At 44.8% G+C, this 15,545-nt stretch overlaps 1 protein-coding gene across 4 annotated transcripts in view; it reads left to right on the forward strand.

Annotated features, from left to right (window-relative positions):
• The window catches only part of CDC42BPA (CDC42 binding protein kinase alpha), a 198,421-nt gene that overhangs the window by 53,352 nt on the left and 129,524 nt on the right, over positions 1-15,545 (forward strand). For all 4 annotated transcript variants that reach the window (XM_054398449.1, XM_054398441.1, XM_054398457.1 and 1 more), the window contains exon 2: positions 11,947-12,038. In XM_054398449.1, coding sequence (XP_054254424.1) covers positions 11,947-12,038 — 92 coding nt within the window. The remainder of the gene's footprint in view (positions 1-11,946; positions 12,039-15,545) is intronic.

A 15,545-nucleotide genomic window follows, 5' to 3' on the forward strand; every position in this document is an offset into this window, starting at 1 on the left:
GGAAGAAAAGCATCAGTTCAGAGTAGAAGGTTGGTAAGGTTGACAGCCTCTGCTCACTTGTGCCCTATGGTAGGACAAGGGGTAGTGAATGTAAACTACAGCACAGGAGGTTCCACCTCAACATGAGGAAGAACTTCTTTACTGTGAGTGTCACAGAGCACTGGAGCAGGCTGCCCAGAGAAGCTGTGGAGTCTCTTTCTCTGGAGACTTTCCAGACCCATGTGGATTAATTCCTGTGTGACCTGCACTACATTGTATGGTCCTGCTTGAAGATCTCCAGAAGTCCCTTCCAACCCCTAACATCCTGTGATCCTATGAAGGTCTGAAAAGGTATAAAAAATAATCTGTGAGATGAGTCAGAGTTGTTGGGGGAAAAGCATTTTGAATTTTTGTATGTGTTGCACATGTTCAGTTTTTCCTTATGCTTGACATAATGGAAGCTGAAGATTACCACATTTAGTTTGAGGAATTGTTCTTTGGTTTGGTTCTTCGGACAGGATGGAGATTTGGGCAGTGAGGAACCTCATGAATTTCAGCAAGGGTTAGTGTAGGGTCCTGCAGCTGGCAACAAAGAACCCTCTTCACCACTACTGGTGAGGAGCCAGCCTGCTGGAAAGCAGCTCTATGAAGAAGGACCTGGAATTGCTGGTGGACAGCAAATTAACCATGAGCCAGCAAGGTGCCATTGTGGCCAAGAAGGCCAACAGCATCCTGGGGTGTGTTAAGAAAAGTGTGGCCAGCAGGTTGAGGGACTACAAGGTGATGAAATAATGAGCCAAATGGGTTTAGTCGTTAAATGTGGGACACAAAATATCCATAGGAGAAAGAAATTCTGCTGTATTGGGAGAGTTGCAACTAGATGATCTTTAAGATCTCTTCCAACCCAAACCATTCTATGGTTCTGTGTTTGCTTGATTTTAGGGCAAACTACTTGCCTTGCTCTTTTGCAGTCTGTGGAACAAGGTAACATTTACAAACAAATGAGCTGTAAGGAATTGACTTCCCTGCAGCTACTTTGCTTATAGAACAAACCTAATTCTGGAGCGAAAAGCAATAAATTCCCAGTATTTATTCTGCTTATGGCTTAATTATGGCATATAGCTTCAAAACACTTTATTACCTGTAACTGGAATCTATTTTTATTAGTGTAGTTTCCTTGTAAATATTGATAAGAAGTATCTAGATTGATAATACATAAAACTGATAAGCACTAAGGAAAATTGATGTGCTACTTTCTTCAGCAGCATGGTTGCTTTATGGGAGTAACTAAACAGATACTCACCCTCCTGAAAACTGCTGCATTTGTAGATAAATGAATGAATTTGTGTTCTGTAGTCTCCTGAAAATGTCTCCAACTTCCTCAATTATCCCATCCCTTATCTCAGGCTTGTTTGTGTCTGCTGTGTCTTGCCACAGCTTTTCCTTTCAACTTTCTGGTAAACAAAACTTTGGAGATAAAGCTTGGGTGAGAGCACTCAAAGAATTTTCAGAGCTCAGTGACTGTTTTATGCATTTAACATCACAACTTCACAGAATCACAGAATGTGAGGGGTTGCAAGGGGTCCAGTCCACCCCCTCTGCCAGAGTAGGATCATCTAGGGCAGGACCACATCCAGGCCACATTTGAATGTTTCCAGAAAAGGAGACTCCACAATCTCTCTGGGCAGTCTGCTCCAGGGCTCTGCCAACCCTCACAGTAAAAAGTTTTTCCTTATGTTCCTTATGGAGGTTCCTTATGGAACCTCCTCCAGCTTGCACCCAGTGCCCCTTGTCCTATCATTGGACGTCACGGAGCAAAGTCTGGCTCTGTCCTCCAGACACTGCCCTTCACATCTTTATCAATAGGAATGAGGTCAGCTCTCAGGCTCCTCTGCTCCAAGCTAAAGAGCCCCAGCTCCCTCAGCCTTTCCTCAGCAGGGAGGTGTTCCACTGCCTTCAGCATCTTTGTGGCTGTGCTGGACTCTCTCAGACAATTTCCTGAGGTCCTTCTTGAACTGAAGGGCCCAGAACTGGACACAGTATTCCAGATGTGGCCTCACCAGGGCAGAGTAGAGGGGAGGAGAGCCTCTCTCGATCTACTAGCTACAACCCTTCTAATCCACCCCAGGATGCCATTGGCCTTCTCGGCCAGAAGGGCACACTGCTGGCTCATGGGCATCTTCTGTCCACCAGCATGCCCAGGTCCCTTTCCACTGTGCTGCTCTCCAACAGGTCAGTCCCCAACATACGATGGCCCATGGGGTTGTTCACCAGAACTGGAGGCAGTGCTGCAGGTGGGGTCTCAGCAGAGCAGAGGGGCAGAATCCCCTCCCTGTCCTGCTGTTCTCCCTGCCTTGGATGCAGCACAGCACACAGCTGCCTTCTGGGCTGCCAGTGACCATTGCTGGCTCTTGGTGATTTTTTTCATCAGGTGAAATCCCAAAGTCCCTCTCCTTGAGAAAATTCTAAAATTATTCTTTTCTGGTGATACAAAGGAGGTGTGGATCAAAACAAAAAGGGCTGTGGTGGACATAACATGTGCACAAGTGTGTGATTTCTTCAGGAGCTCTCTGCTTTTAGCAGATGTGTGCTGTTGGGGTAGTTACAGGTGCTGGGATGTATTTGTCATTGTAAAAACCAAGATGCTGTTGCAAGTTTGACAGACTGAGAGACTTGGGGTTGTTCAGTTTGGAGAAGAGAAGGCTCTGAGGAGACCTTATTGTGGCCTTCCAGGACCTGAAGGGGACCTACAAAAAAGTTGGTGAGGGACTTTTTAGGGTGTCAGGTCATGATAGGACTTGGGGGAATGGAGCAAAACTAGAAATGGATAGATTCAGATTGGATGTTAGGAAGAAATTCTTCCCCGTGAGGGTGGTGAGACACTGGAACAGGTTGCCCAGGGAGGTTGTGGAAGCCTCATCCCTGGAGGTTTTTAAGGGCAGGCTGGATGATGCTCTGAGCAACCTGCTGTAGTGTGAGGTGTCCCTGCCCATGGCAGGGGGATTGGAACTGGATGATCCTTGAGGTCCCTTCCAGCCCTAACAATTCTATGATTCTATGACATAATTGATCTTTTTTGAAGTTGCAATAGATTATTTTTTTTAAAGGGATTTATCTGCACTGAAGACCAAATGATTAAAATTGCCTTGAGGTGAAACACGGTGAAAATAAAAATATCTTAATCAGCATTATTGGACAGGGATCACTTAATCAGGAAGAGAGCAAAGATGATTGGAGGTAAGAAATAGAGTGCCGGATCTGGTGCACAGTTAAGTGCTTAAGCAAAATGATGTGGTCTTTATTCTCAAGTGGGCCAAATCAAGCTTAATATAGGCAATTTGCATTCTAATGGCACTGAACTTCCACATGATTAATTATTTTTTAATTTTATTTGTGCTAGTTTTAAGGTAACTCTGTTAAGAGTGCTGAAGTACAGCTGCATTTCAGTAGCTGAAGGGGACCTACAGGAAGGCTGGGGAGGGACTATTTAGAGGGGCTTGTAGTGATAGGATGAGGGGCAATAATTCGAAACTAGAGCAGGGTGGATTTAGGTTGGACATCAGGAGGAAATTCTGCACAATGAGAGTGGTGAAATACTGGAACAGAATGCCCAGGGGTGTGGTTGAGGTCTTATGTCTAAAGAAATTCAAGATCAGGCTTGGTATGGCCCTGGGGCAGCCTGCTCTAGTTGGAGGCATCCCTGCTGGCTGCAGAGGATTGGACAAGACACCCTTAGAGGGTTCGTGCCAACCTATTGCCATCTGTGAATCTTTAAGAAATGCTGTTAATTTAGTAAAGGACTGCTGTGAAAGTCATAATTCCCAAATTCTCCTAACAAAACTAAGAATAAGAACTTGAAGCACAACTGAATCTGGAGAAGGGAGGACTGAGAGGGGACCATATCCATGTCCACAAATACCTGAAGGGTGGCTGTCAGGAGGATGGTGCCAGGCTCTTTTTAGTGATGCCCCGTGATAGGACAAGGGACAATGTTGTAAACTCAGTCACAGCAAGTTCCACCTTAACATGAGGAAAAACCTCCTTACTGTGAGGGTGACAAGAGTCCTGGAGCAGGCTGTCCAGAGAGAATTGTGGAGTCTCCTTCTCTGGAGATACTCAAAACCCACCTGGATGTGTTCCTCTGTGACCTGCCCTAGGTAATCCTGTTTTGGCAGGGGGATTGAACTTGATCTTTAGAGGTGCCTTCCAAACCCTAACGTTCTGTGATTCTATGAATGTGAAGTTTAGGCTTCAATCAGAAACGTTCTTTTGCTTGACTTGTCTCTGGCTCTGTGACAGTGTAAGGGATGGAGTCTAACAATTGTCCCACTTTGATAAGTTCAAGAACACCTTTCTCCTTCTTTGATAGCAGCTGTTTCAAGTATCACCAAACTTTCTGTCTGCTCTTGATTTGCTCCCAGAGTTTTTCAATCCTCTGGATTAGGTGAAGCAGGCGTCTTCTTATAAAGGTTTTCCTGACTGTGCTACAAGCATTGCATCAGAATTTCAATATGCAGCAGGATGAATTCAAGTTCAGTATTTCACTGTCCTCCTAGTGTAATAATATTTAAGCATAGGGTGGTTTACTGAAATTCTTGTGATGAGAAAGAGTGGGAATATGAATAAAATAATGCTTGTATCTTGATGTGGTATGGAGGCGTTGCCCAGGTCTGCAGTGTGTGTTTCATGAATGCAGGGATTATTTTTCATCCAAATCCAGGAAGGGAAAAGCCAGAAGTCTTCTGTTATGTTGGGGAAAAAGACTTTATTTCTCCCTTGGATTTTAAAGTTCCTGTTGCAGAATCTTTGTTGGTATTTGTAGCCAAAGATTCACAGATACATTCACAGATTGATAGAATGGTTTGAGTTGGAAGTGATCTTTAAAGATCATCCAGTTCCGACTACCCTGCCATGGGCAGGGATGCCTTCCTTTAGACCAGGTTACTCAAAGCCTCATCTAACCTGGCCTTGAACACCTCCAGGGAGGGGAGATCCACAACCTCCCTGGGAAACCTGTTCCAGTGTCTCCCACCCTCACTGGAAAGAATTTCTTCCTAGTCTGCCCTTCCGAAGCTTCAATCCATTTCCTCTCATCCTATCACTACAAGCCCTGATAAAAAGTCCCTTCCTAGAGTCCTTGTACCTCCCTTTAGGTACTGAAAGGCTGCTTTAAGGTCTCCCCAGAGCCTTCTCCAGGCTGCACAGCCCTGACTCTCATAGCCTGTCTCCTTAGCGGGGGTTCTCCAGCCCTCAGATAATCTTTGTGGCCTCTTCTGGACCCACTCCAGCAGTTTGATGCTCTTCTTGTATTGGGGGCCCCAGAACTGGATGCAGTACTGCAGGTGGGGTCTCACGAGAGCAGGATAGAAGGCTGGATGGTCTCCACTTGACCTACATGAGAACAGATTACTACTTATTTTATTTTGTGTTGTTTTCCCCAAGATGAGCAGGATCCAGAATATTCTGTCTGTCCATACTGTAGAACAGGAATTTGTGGACATGCTTCTCATTCTTGGGAAATGCCAGATTCTTAACTTGTGCTTACAGATGTTGGCCCTTAACTGTTCTTGAGGAAAAACATGCTAAAAATGTTCTGAGGGAGGGACAACTGAATCTTAACTGTTAAAAGTGAGAAGGGTGTTTGTGCCTCTCGTTTTGTACATTGCCTTCACTGATGCTCTGTGGTCGAGCCACTCTCGCTGTCAGTGGCAGCACTTTGCCCCTGGTTTCCTCCAGAGGGTTGGCAGAAGCAGCGACAAAGCTTCCTTGTGCTGTTTTGCCAGCTGTAGGTGGGTGGAGAGCACAAATTTCTTTTCCCTTCTCACAATTAAGAATGCACCATCAGCAAGTTTGCAGATGACACCAAGCTGTGTGGTGGTGTCGATACGGCAGAGGGACAGAATGTCAGGTGGACTGGACAAGCTGGAGAGGTGGGCACAGGTGAACCTTGTGGGGTTCAACAGGACCAAGTGCAAGGTTCTGCACCTGGGCCAGAGCAATCCTTGCTGTCAACACAGACTGGGGGATGAGGTGATAGAAAGCACCCCTGTGGAGAAGGATTTGGGGGTGCAGATGGATGAGAGGCTGAACTTGAGCAGGCAGTGTGTGCTTGCAGCCCAGAAGGTCATTTACGTCCTTGGCTGCATCACAAGGAGCATGGCCAGCAGAGGCAGAGAGGTGATTCTGCCACTTCGCTCTGGTGAGACATCACCTGGAGTACTGTGTACAGTTCTGGAGCCCTTAATATAAGAAGGACATGGACCTGATGGAGAGGGTCCAGAGGAGGGCCACGAAAATGATCAGGGGGTTGGAGCACCTCTGCCACATGGACAGGCTGAGGGGGCTGGGGGTGTTCAGCCTGGAGAAGAGGAGGCTCTGGGGAGACCTAATAGCAGCCTGCCAGTAGCTGAAGGGGGCTACAAGACTAGAGAAGAGCAGATTTAGATTGGATATCAGGAATAAGTTCTTTACTGTGAGGGTGGTGGAACACTGGAACAGGTTGCCCAGGGAGGTGGTTGAGGCCCCATCCCTGGAGGTGCTCAAGGTAAAACTCAACAAGGCTCTGGGCAACCTGATCTAGTTGGGCATGTCCCTGCTGGCTGTGGGGAGGTCGGACTGGATGACCTTTGGAGGTCCCTTGTGGCCTGGACCATTCTATGATTCTATGAATGAAATGAGTTTTTAAGCAGCTCTGCCTTTCCTGGTTGTCATTTTTTTTCTCCTTTGTTTTGAGCCATGCTGTTTATTTTGGGAGGAGCTATTTTCTCACACCTCCTGCTCCAGAGTGTTTTTGAAACCTCCGTTTATGGTCTGTCTTAACTCAAAAAGGCTATTTGTGCATTTCATAATCACAGCTGATAGAAACCAGTGGAAAACACAAAATGCTTCAGGTTTTGGACTGAGCCTGTAAAATAAAAACACTTGTTAAATTCCTTCCAGCAATTTAGCAGGAATTTCAAAAGCAGAGAAAGCTTTCAAAAACAAAGCTGTTGATGGATTAGTCTCATTTGTTCTTCTTTAATTTCTTTTGTTTTCTGAAGGACAATGTTAGGAAGACTCAGAGAGCCTTCTGCCGTTTAGTTCAGTGCCAGTCTCTTAGGTTATGAGGTGGTAGTGTTTTGGTTTTTTTTTTCTCCTTTGCCTAGGAAAGCTCAATATGTATTTGTAATTATTTTTAACTACTGAAGGAAATGGGGCTTTGTCTTGAAATGCCAAGCAGTTGGTTTTTCATAGGGGTTGTTTCCTTTCCAATCTACTTCTCTCATAGTTCAGCCTGGAGAAAAGAAGGCTCCAGGGAGACCTTAGAGCAGCCTTCTGGTAGCTAAAGGGGGCTTACAAGAATGCTGATGAGGGACTTTTTATAAGGGCTTGTAGTGATAGGATGAAGGGCAATGACTTTGAGCTGGAAGAGGGGAGATTCAGACTGGAGATTAGGAAAAAATTCTTTACAGTAAGGGTGGTGAGACACTAGAAGAGGTTGCCCAGGGAGGTTGTAGATGTCAACTTCCTTAAGGTGTTCAATGCCAGGTTGGGCAGGGCCTTGAGCAACATGGTCTAGTGGAAGATGCCATGGGCAGGGACACTTTCCACTAAATCAGGATGGTCAAGGCCTCATCCAGCCTGGCCTTGAACATCTCCAGGGAGGAGGCATCCACGACCTCCCTGGGCAACCTGTTCCAGTGTCTCAAAACCCTTACTGCAAAGATCATTGAATATGCCTGACTTGGGAGCTGGTGTCCTCCTGACTGTTGCTCTGTGTGCTTCACAAGTTACTTCAGGTGAAATTCTGATCAAATTTCAACTGGAAAAAAAAATTAGTCTAAATTTCAAACATTTGTAGAATTTACTGGGGTTTTTTTAATAGTTTGAATGCATTTTAAGCATAAGTGGAATGAATGGGCTAGAGCATAAAATCTGAGAAAAGCCCCACAGAGATGTAAATAAGTAGAAGGAATAGTTGTGACAGGTTCACCTTGTTTGACAAAACATCTCAGCTCAGCTTAGTTTACAACACTTCTGTCCATTGGTCACCCCTGAGGGTGAATTGGGAGATTGTTTTTGGTGGTTGGTTTGTTTGTTTGTTTTCCTTGCCATGTATAATTGATTTAAGTGCAAGGAATTAGAGTTGAACGAAAGTCAGTAAGGACAAGTGCAAGAGTGCTGCACATGGGGAGGAACAGTACCATGCACCAGCACAGGTTAGGGGTTGGCCTGCTGAAAAGCAGCTCTGTGGGGAAGGACCTTGGGTCCTGGTTGATAATAAGGTATCTATGAGACAGCAATGTGCCCTGGTGGCCAAAAAGGCCAGTGGTATACTTGGGTGCATTATGAAGTGTGGCCAGCAGATCAAGGGAGGTTCTTTGCCCCTGTACTAAGCCCTAATTAGACCACATCTGGAATATTGTGTCCAGTTCTAGGCTCCCCAGTTCAAGTGGGACAAGGAACTACTGGTGAGAGTTCAGCAGAGAGCTATGAGGATGGTTAGGGGACTGACTCATCTATCTGATGAGGAAAGACTGAGAGGCCTGGGGCTGATTAGTCTGGAGAAAAGAAGGCTGAGAGGAGACCTCCTCAATGTCTACAAATATCTGCAGAGTGGCTGTCAGGAGGTTGGAGCCAGGCTCTTTTCAGTGATGCCCATTCCATTCATGAGGGTTCTGCACAGGGGCATGGGGCTGTGAACAGGTGGTGGCTGTGTACCTGTGTGTTTCAAGTGAGCTGCATTGCTGGGAACCCTTTGAGCACACTGCAATTTGCAAACCATTTCCTTTGCTGTCGTTACCCTTTGCTGTCTTCTTAACAGCTCCAATGGCATTGCCGGAGTGGTTGCAGGAAGTCTGCCTGCTAACCTCATAGTCTGGAGAGCTGGATGCACGAAACGGCTGTCTGGAGATCACCCTTTCCAAGCCCCTTGGCCAGGCCAAGTATTTTGTACTTGAGACTGCTGTTGCCACAAGAACAGCAGATGTTTGCACAGAAGACAAACAACACTGATGATAAAGCAAATTGACTTTTTTTTTTTTTTTTTGAACAAGCTATTTGGAGCACATTCCTGGGGCACTTTCTTTATTTTCATTTTCCTTCTCTGTATTTTATTTTTTCCTTCCTCTCTTTTCTTGGACTGTACGTTTCTTCTTAAAACTGCTTGGCTGTGGTTTGAGATGTCTCTTGCTAGAGATGATAAAGAGAAGGGTTTACAAACTTTTCCACTAACACCAATATGTTACAAATCATTAAATCTACTCCAAGCCTATTTTTGTCGGCTGTTATTTTACTGCAGTAGTTCTAACAATGTTTATTTTCCCGGTGTCCCTATGGGAACCCTGGAAGATTCCAAAATGTAATAATTAAAGAATGACAGCCCTTTCCTTACAACATAAAGTGAGGAAGAGTTTTGTGGTTTAAACAACTATGCTGTTGCTTGTTAACAAGATATTTTTTCCTTATACTCCAGCCAGGCCTATAACGGTAAAAAAATTCTGAAGTGGAGAACTCCACATTTGTTTTCAATCAGTTGGATTTCAAGTTAAAAGGCTTGGTTTAATTTCTTCACTTGTGTTAATATTTGCATTAAAGCCACGGATTCAAACTGCATCGGGTTAGAAGGGACCCTCAAAGGACATCTTGTCCAACCCCACTGTACTCAGCAGGGACATCTGTGACTAGAGCAGGCTGCGCAGGGACACATCCCGTCTGACCTGGAATGTCTCCAGGGATAGGACCTCAACCACATCCCTGGGCAACCTGTTCCAGTATTTCACCTCTCTCACTGTGCAGAACTTCCTCCTGATGTCCAACCTAAATCTCCCCTGCTCCAGTTTCAAACCACTGTCCCTCATCCTATCCCCAGAAGCCCTTCTGAACAGTCCCTCCCCAGCCTTCCTGTAGGTCACCCTCAGATACTGAAATGTAGCTCTTAGGCCTCCCTGGACCTTTCCCTTCTCCTGGCTAAACAGCCCCAATTCTTGCAGCCTGTCTTCATAGGAGAGTCTACAAGAAAGCCCAGGAAAGGGCTTCTTATGCTGGAACAGGTTGTTGAGGTTGGTCATGGATGCCCCCTCCTTGGAGGTGATCAAGGCCAGGTTGGATGAGACCTTGAGCGACCTGGTTTAGCGCAAGGTGTCCCTACCCATGGCAGGGGGGTCCCTTCCTACCTCAAGCAATTTATGAATCTATAAAAAAGTGCTTTGCTGAGTAGCAGGCAGTAGGGTTTTGGACAAAGGTGTTTGTAGTGCCTTGAAGGAACGTGTCTTAAAATTGACTGGATCGTAGGAAGAAGCTCTTCAGCATGAGGGTGGTGAGACTCTGGAACAGGTTGCCCAGGGAGGCTGTGGATGCCTCCTGCCTGGAGGTGTTCAAGGTCAGGCTGGATGAGGCCTTGGGCAACCAAGTCTAGCTGAGAGGACATCCCTGCCCAGGTGGGTTGGAGTAGATGATCTCTGAGGTCCCTTCCTCATTCTATGAAAACGCTTATTTTTAAATAATAATAATGATAATTATTAAAATAATTATTATTTAAAGTTTTTAGTATTTAACATTTTGTGGTTTGTTCCCCCACTCTGCCCCCCCCAAGGTTGTGTTATTTGGTTTCTGGTTGTCAGTAACTTGGATGTTTAGCCTGCCTGCAGACAGCATGTGGGTAACTTGGTGCCATGGTTTAGATAGGCATGAGGTGTAGGGTGACAGGTTGGACTCGATGATCCTTGAGGTCTCTTCCAACCTTCTTGATTCTATTCTATTCTATTCTATTCTAATGACCCAGGACTTGTTAGATTTAGTGCTAAATGGAGCTGAAAGGGAGGAACGATCCTGCTTGAGACTGTTACACTGCAAAGAGTACTGGAATTACCTGGCTGGGATACACCACCTTATTTTCATAGAGTCATAGAATGGTTTGAATTGGAAAGGACCCTAAAGATCATCGTCTGCTTCCAACCCCCCTCCCATGGACACAGTCACCTCCCACTAGAACAGGTTGCTCAAGGCCTCATCCAACCTGGCCTTCAGCACCTCCAGGGAGGGGGCATCCAGGGCCTTACATCTTTTGCTTACTGCTTTGAAAGATCCTGTGAAAGAGGGGAAAACGGAGGGAATTAGAGCTTGACTCTATACATGAGGGGGTTGATAATGTCTTGAGTATAGCCATTCTCACTTCCAAAAGACAGGAATTGACTGTTAAGTGTCCCCTCTGGTGAGGAAGTGATCTCCAAAAATACTGCATGATACTGGTTTTGCTGTTTGACAGAGAAATGAATCTATTCTCCAATAATTATATTATACTTCGTTGTTAACAACATACAGCAGAGCTACTGTGGATGTCTCTGAACTCCAAATGGTGTAGAGAAATGTAATGAACCTTGCTTTTGGGTTTTTTTTTTTCTTTATCTTTTTTCTTTTCTCATTTTTCTTTTTATATTTTTTCCTTTTTAAAATTTTTCTTTATTTTTTGTCTTTTCCTTTTTTCTTTTTTTTTTTCTTTTTTGCTTTTTCTGTTTTCACTCTTTTTGGTCTTTTTTCTCGTTTTCCTTTTTTGTTTTTTTTTTCCCCCCTCTGTTTTCTTTTTCTCTGCTTTTGTCTCTTTGCTCTTTCTCTCCTTTTGTCTCTTTGCTCTTTTTCTCCTTTTTTTTCTTTGCTCTTTCTCTCTGTGCTCCTTCTCTCCTTTTCTCACTTTGGTCTCTCTCCTCTCTTTTTTTTTTAAAAAAAGAAAGGCAAAAGCAAGCATGCTTCATAAACTTTTTCTCACAGTACTTTTGGCTTAGTTCTTACAAGTCATTATTCCTAGCTTTAAACTTCATGGAATTATGTTTAGGGAGACGAGGTATTTAAGGAACACAGTCTGTTGTTTTTAGAGCTCTGATTGCATCTATTTTATGTTCATTGTTACCTTCTTTGGGTTTTTTGTCTGTTTGTTTGTTTTGATGTTTTTGAGGGTGTTTTTTTGACAACTGATATTTTCCTTTGTTTCAGCCAAACCCTTTACATCTAAAGTGAAACAGATGCGACTACACAAAGAAGATTTTGAAATCCTGAAGGTGATTGGTCGAGGAGCCTTTGGGGAGGTATGTGTTTGAGGGAGGTGGAGAGAAAGCTTTGGATAATGCTCTTGCAAATCTGTAGCACTGAGAAGGGTATGTTAAGAGCAAAATACTGATGTCCAGGCCCCTACATTATTCAGGTATAATAGATACTGTAGACCCACCTAATGTTTAAGGTTCTGAGTGATGCATTCTTTGACAGCTCTTTTTCAGTCTCTCTTAAAATTTGAGAGAGGCAAGTTCACATGTCTTAAAAGACCACATGTCAGCTGTCTGTTCATTCGTTTGCTTGACTCTAATCCTTTCCAGTCAGCAGCTGGAGGCCTGCTGGAAGGTGATTAAGGGACTTGAACATTTCTCCTGTGAAGAAAGACTGAGACACCTGAGGCTGTTTTGTCTGGAGAAGAGAAGGCTGAGAGGGGATCTGATCGATGCCTATAAATACCTGAGGGGTGGCTGCCAAAAAGAAAGTGCCAGACTCTTTTCAGTGGTGTCCTGTAGTAGGACAAGAGGCAATGGATACACAAGGGGTAACTAGAACACAGGAAGCTGCACCTCAAGATGAGGAAAAACTTCTTTACTGTGAGGGTGCCAGAGCCCTCGAATTTTCTGCCCAGAGAGGCTGTGGAGTCATCTTCTCTTAGAGACTATCAAAACCTTCCTGGATGTGTTCCTGTGTGACCTGCCCTAGGTGATCCTACTCTGGCAGGGGGTTGGATTGGATGATCTCTCTCTGTTCTCTGTTGGTATAAAGACCTAGCTTTTTTAATCAGTTCAGCAATACTGATACTCTAACTATAAAAATAAGAGTAGTGTTTATTTAGCTACTTTATTACTTATGGTTTTGATCCATCTGGAGTAATGTATCTTGATAAAGGAGACTAAAGGCTGAAGTCAGTGATGGATGATTTATCTTCACTCTGAACCTCTGGCACAGAAGTTGTTGTGTTTTCCATTAACATGTGCTTGCCTGCTTGTTGCTATAGTAGCTGGCAGCTGAGTTCATGCACAGATTGTGCAAGATGCAAGAAAAATCCCTGATGTGGGTTCCTTATTGTCACAAGAATCCTATGTGAAAGCTGCCTTATACTGATTTGTCAAGAGAAGTCATTTCTGTCTGCTAAATCAGCATCAAACTCCCCAGCAGCTAAACCACAAAAGCCCTGTGGTTCTTTTCTCAGGAAGCTTTTTTGTGGTGAATCGGCCCATGAATAGTGAGAGTGGAACTGTCCCCATCCTCTTCTTGGGACAGTCTGTGTAATTGCTTAGTTCTCCTCTTCCATGAACAGTGTTTCTTTCTGATTCCTTACCTGAGAGAGCTAGCAGGACCATAATTAATTGTCTAAATCTTAAGTAAAGGGGAAAACTGAAGCCCTCTCAGTGGGGGTGTTTGATTTTGTGTGTTCTTAAAGTTGGACTTGCCAAGTATTTGCAAGCTTATTTCTTACTTCAACTGCTTGAACTTCAACTGCTTGAAAGAGTCCAGCACATAGACACAAAGGTGATGAGGGGGGTGGAATATCTCCCTGCTGAGGGAGATGGGTCTTTTAGCTTGGAGAAGAGGAGCCTGAGGGGTGACCTCATTCATGTTGATAAAGATGCGCAGGGCAGTGTCAGGAGGACAGAGCCAGGCTCTGCTCAGGGATGTCCAGTGACAGGACAAGGGGCAGTGGGTACAAGCTGGAGCAAAGGAGCTTCCATGAGAACACAAGGAGAAACTTTTTCACTGTGAGGGTGGCAGAACCCTGGAGCAGGCTGCCCAGAAAGGTTGTGGAGTCTCCTTCTCTGGAGACTTTCAAACCCATCTGGATGCATTCCTGTGTAGACTACCCTAAGTGATCCTGCTTTTGGCAGGGAGGTTGGACTTGATGATCTGTGGGGGTCACTTCCAACCTCTGATATACTGTGATTCTGTGATTTTTTTAAAATAACCAGGAAATATCCTAGCAAGGTAGGAAAAAAGACAGCTAAGATTTTCTGCTTCCTAAGGCACCAGAACCTATATTAGTATTAAACTGCAAAATACTTGTATGATTCAGTGGATAACAGTAGTTTACTGAGATAGATTAGGAAATCTGGAAGAATGTATTTTTCTTTCCAGCAAACTGTAAATGAGCCCAAGATTGTTCTAGGTTATTGGGAGGAGTCATTTTTGTCTCCTGAATCAACAGAGTTCTGAAATTCTGTAGACTACAAAGTGACTGCAAGTTTTCTTTGGCACTCTCTCAGACCTGTTCTTATTTTGAATTTTCTGCTCCTCAGTTGCTTCAGTTTGCATAGTCAAGCATTTTGATGTAGACAAAAAGTGGATTAAACTACTTGCTGCTTATAACTGTGAGATTCATTGTTCCTACTTTGCTTCCCTCCCTTATCCTTTTTGCTGCCAGTTTGAGAATTCTTCCCTTTTTTGTCAAATTAATGACATGCCCCTCCCCTCTGCATGCATAAAATTACTTATTTAGCATTTTATGTGAGAGAGCACTGTCTTTAAGAAACACAGATGTTGTGCTTGTGGAGGAGGAGGATTATCCTGGTAAAATTAATAATGTGGACATCAAGTGTTTCATTGTGCTGGCTTCAGGCAGCATGGTTTGAAAAACTTAACTCCAAACACAAGGACCAGGGAGCTGAAGAATGCTGCTGGAAAAGGTAAAGCAACTGGGCAGCAGCTCTTAGAGTCTCTCAGCAGTGTAAAGTGCAGCTTATTGATGGTTCTGCTAATACCGAAGTCAAAGATTCAAAGATTGCATTGGGTTGGAGGGGACCCTCAAAGGTCATCTTGTCCAACTCCCCTGCAGTCAGCAGGGACATCTCCACCTAGATCAGGCTGCCCAGGGCCACATCATGTGTGATCTTGAATGTCTGCAGGACAGGGCCTTGACCATATCCCTGGGCAACCTGTTCCAGTATTTCCCCACTCCTGATGTCCAACCTAACTAAATCTGCCCTGCTCCAGTTTCAAACCATTGCCCCTCATCCTATCACCACAAGCCCTTCTGAACAGTCCCTCCCCAGCCTTCCTCTGGGTCATGTTCAGATACTGAAATGTATCTATAAGGTTTTTTCAGACCCTTCTCTTTTCCTTTCTGAATAGCCCCAATTCTTTCAGCCTGTCTTGATAGAAGAGGTGCTCCAGCCCTCTGATTGGCTTTGTGGCCCTGCTGTGGAGCCACTCTAACAGGTCCATGTCTCTCTTGTTTTGGGGGTCCCACAACTGGACACAGCACTGCAAGTGAGGTCTCAGCAGAGCAGAGTGGCAGGACCCCCTCTCTCCATCTGCTGGCCACGCTTCTGTAGATGCAGCTCAGGCTACCATTGGCCTTCTGGGCTGCAAGTGCCCACTGCTGCCTCACATCCAGCTTCTCATCCACCCAGCCCTCCCAAGTTCTTTTCTTCAGGGCTGCTCTCAATCTCATCAGCCCCTAGCGTGGATTGGTATCAAGGGCTGCCTGGACCTAGGTTCAGGACCTTGCACTTTGCCTTATTGAACCTCATGAGGTTCTCCTCAGCTCACCTCTCCAGCCTGCCCAG

The sequence above is a fragment of the Indicator indicator genome, chromosome 2 (genome assembly GCF_027791375.1).
Source record: "Indicator indicator isolate 239-I01 chromosome 2, UM_Iind_1.1, whole genome shotgun sequence".
Lineage (NCBI taxonomy): Eukaryota > Metazoa > Chordata > Aves > Piciformes > Indicatoridae > Indicator > Indicator indicator.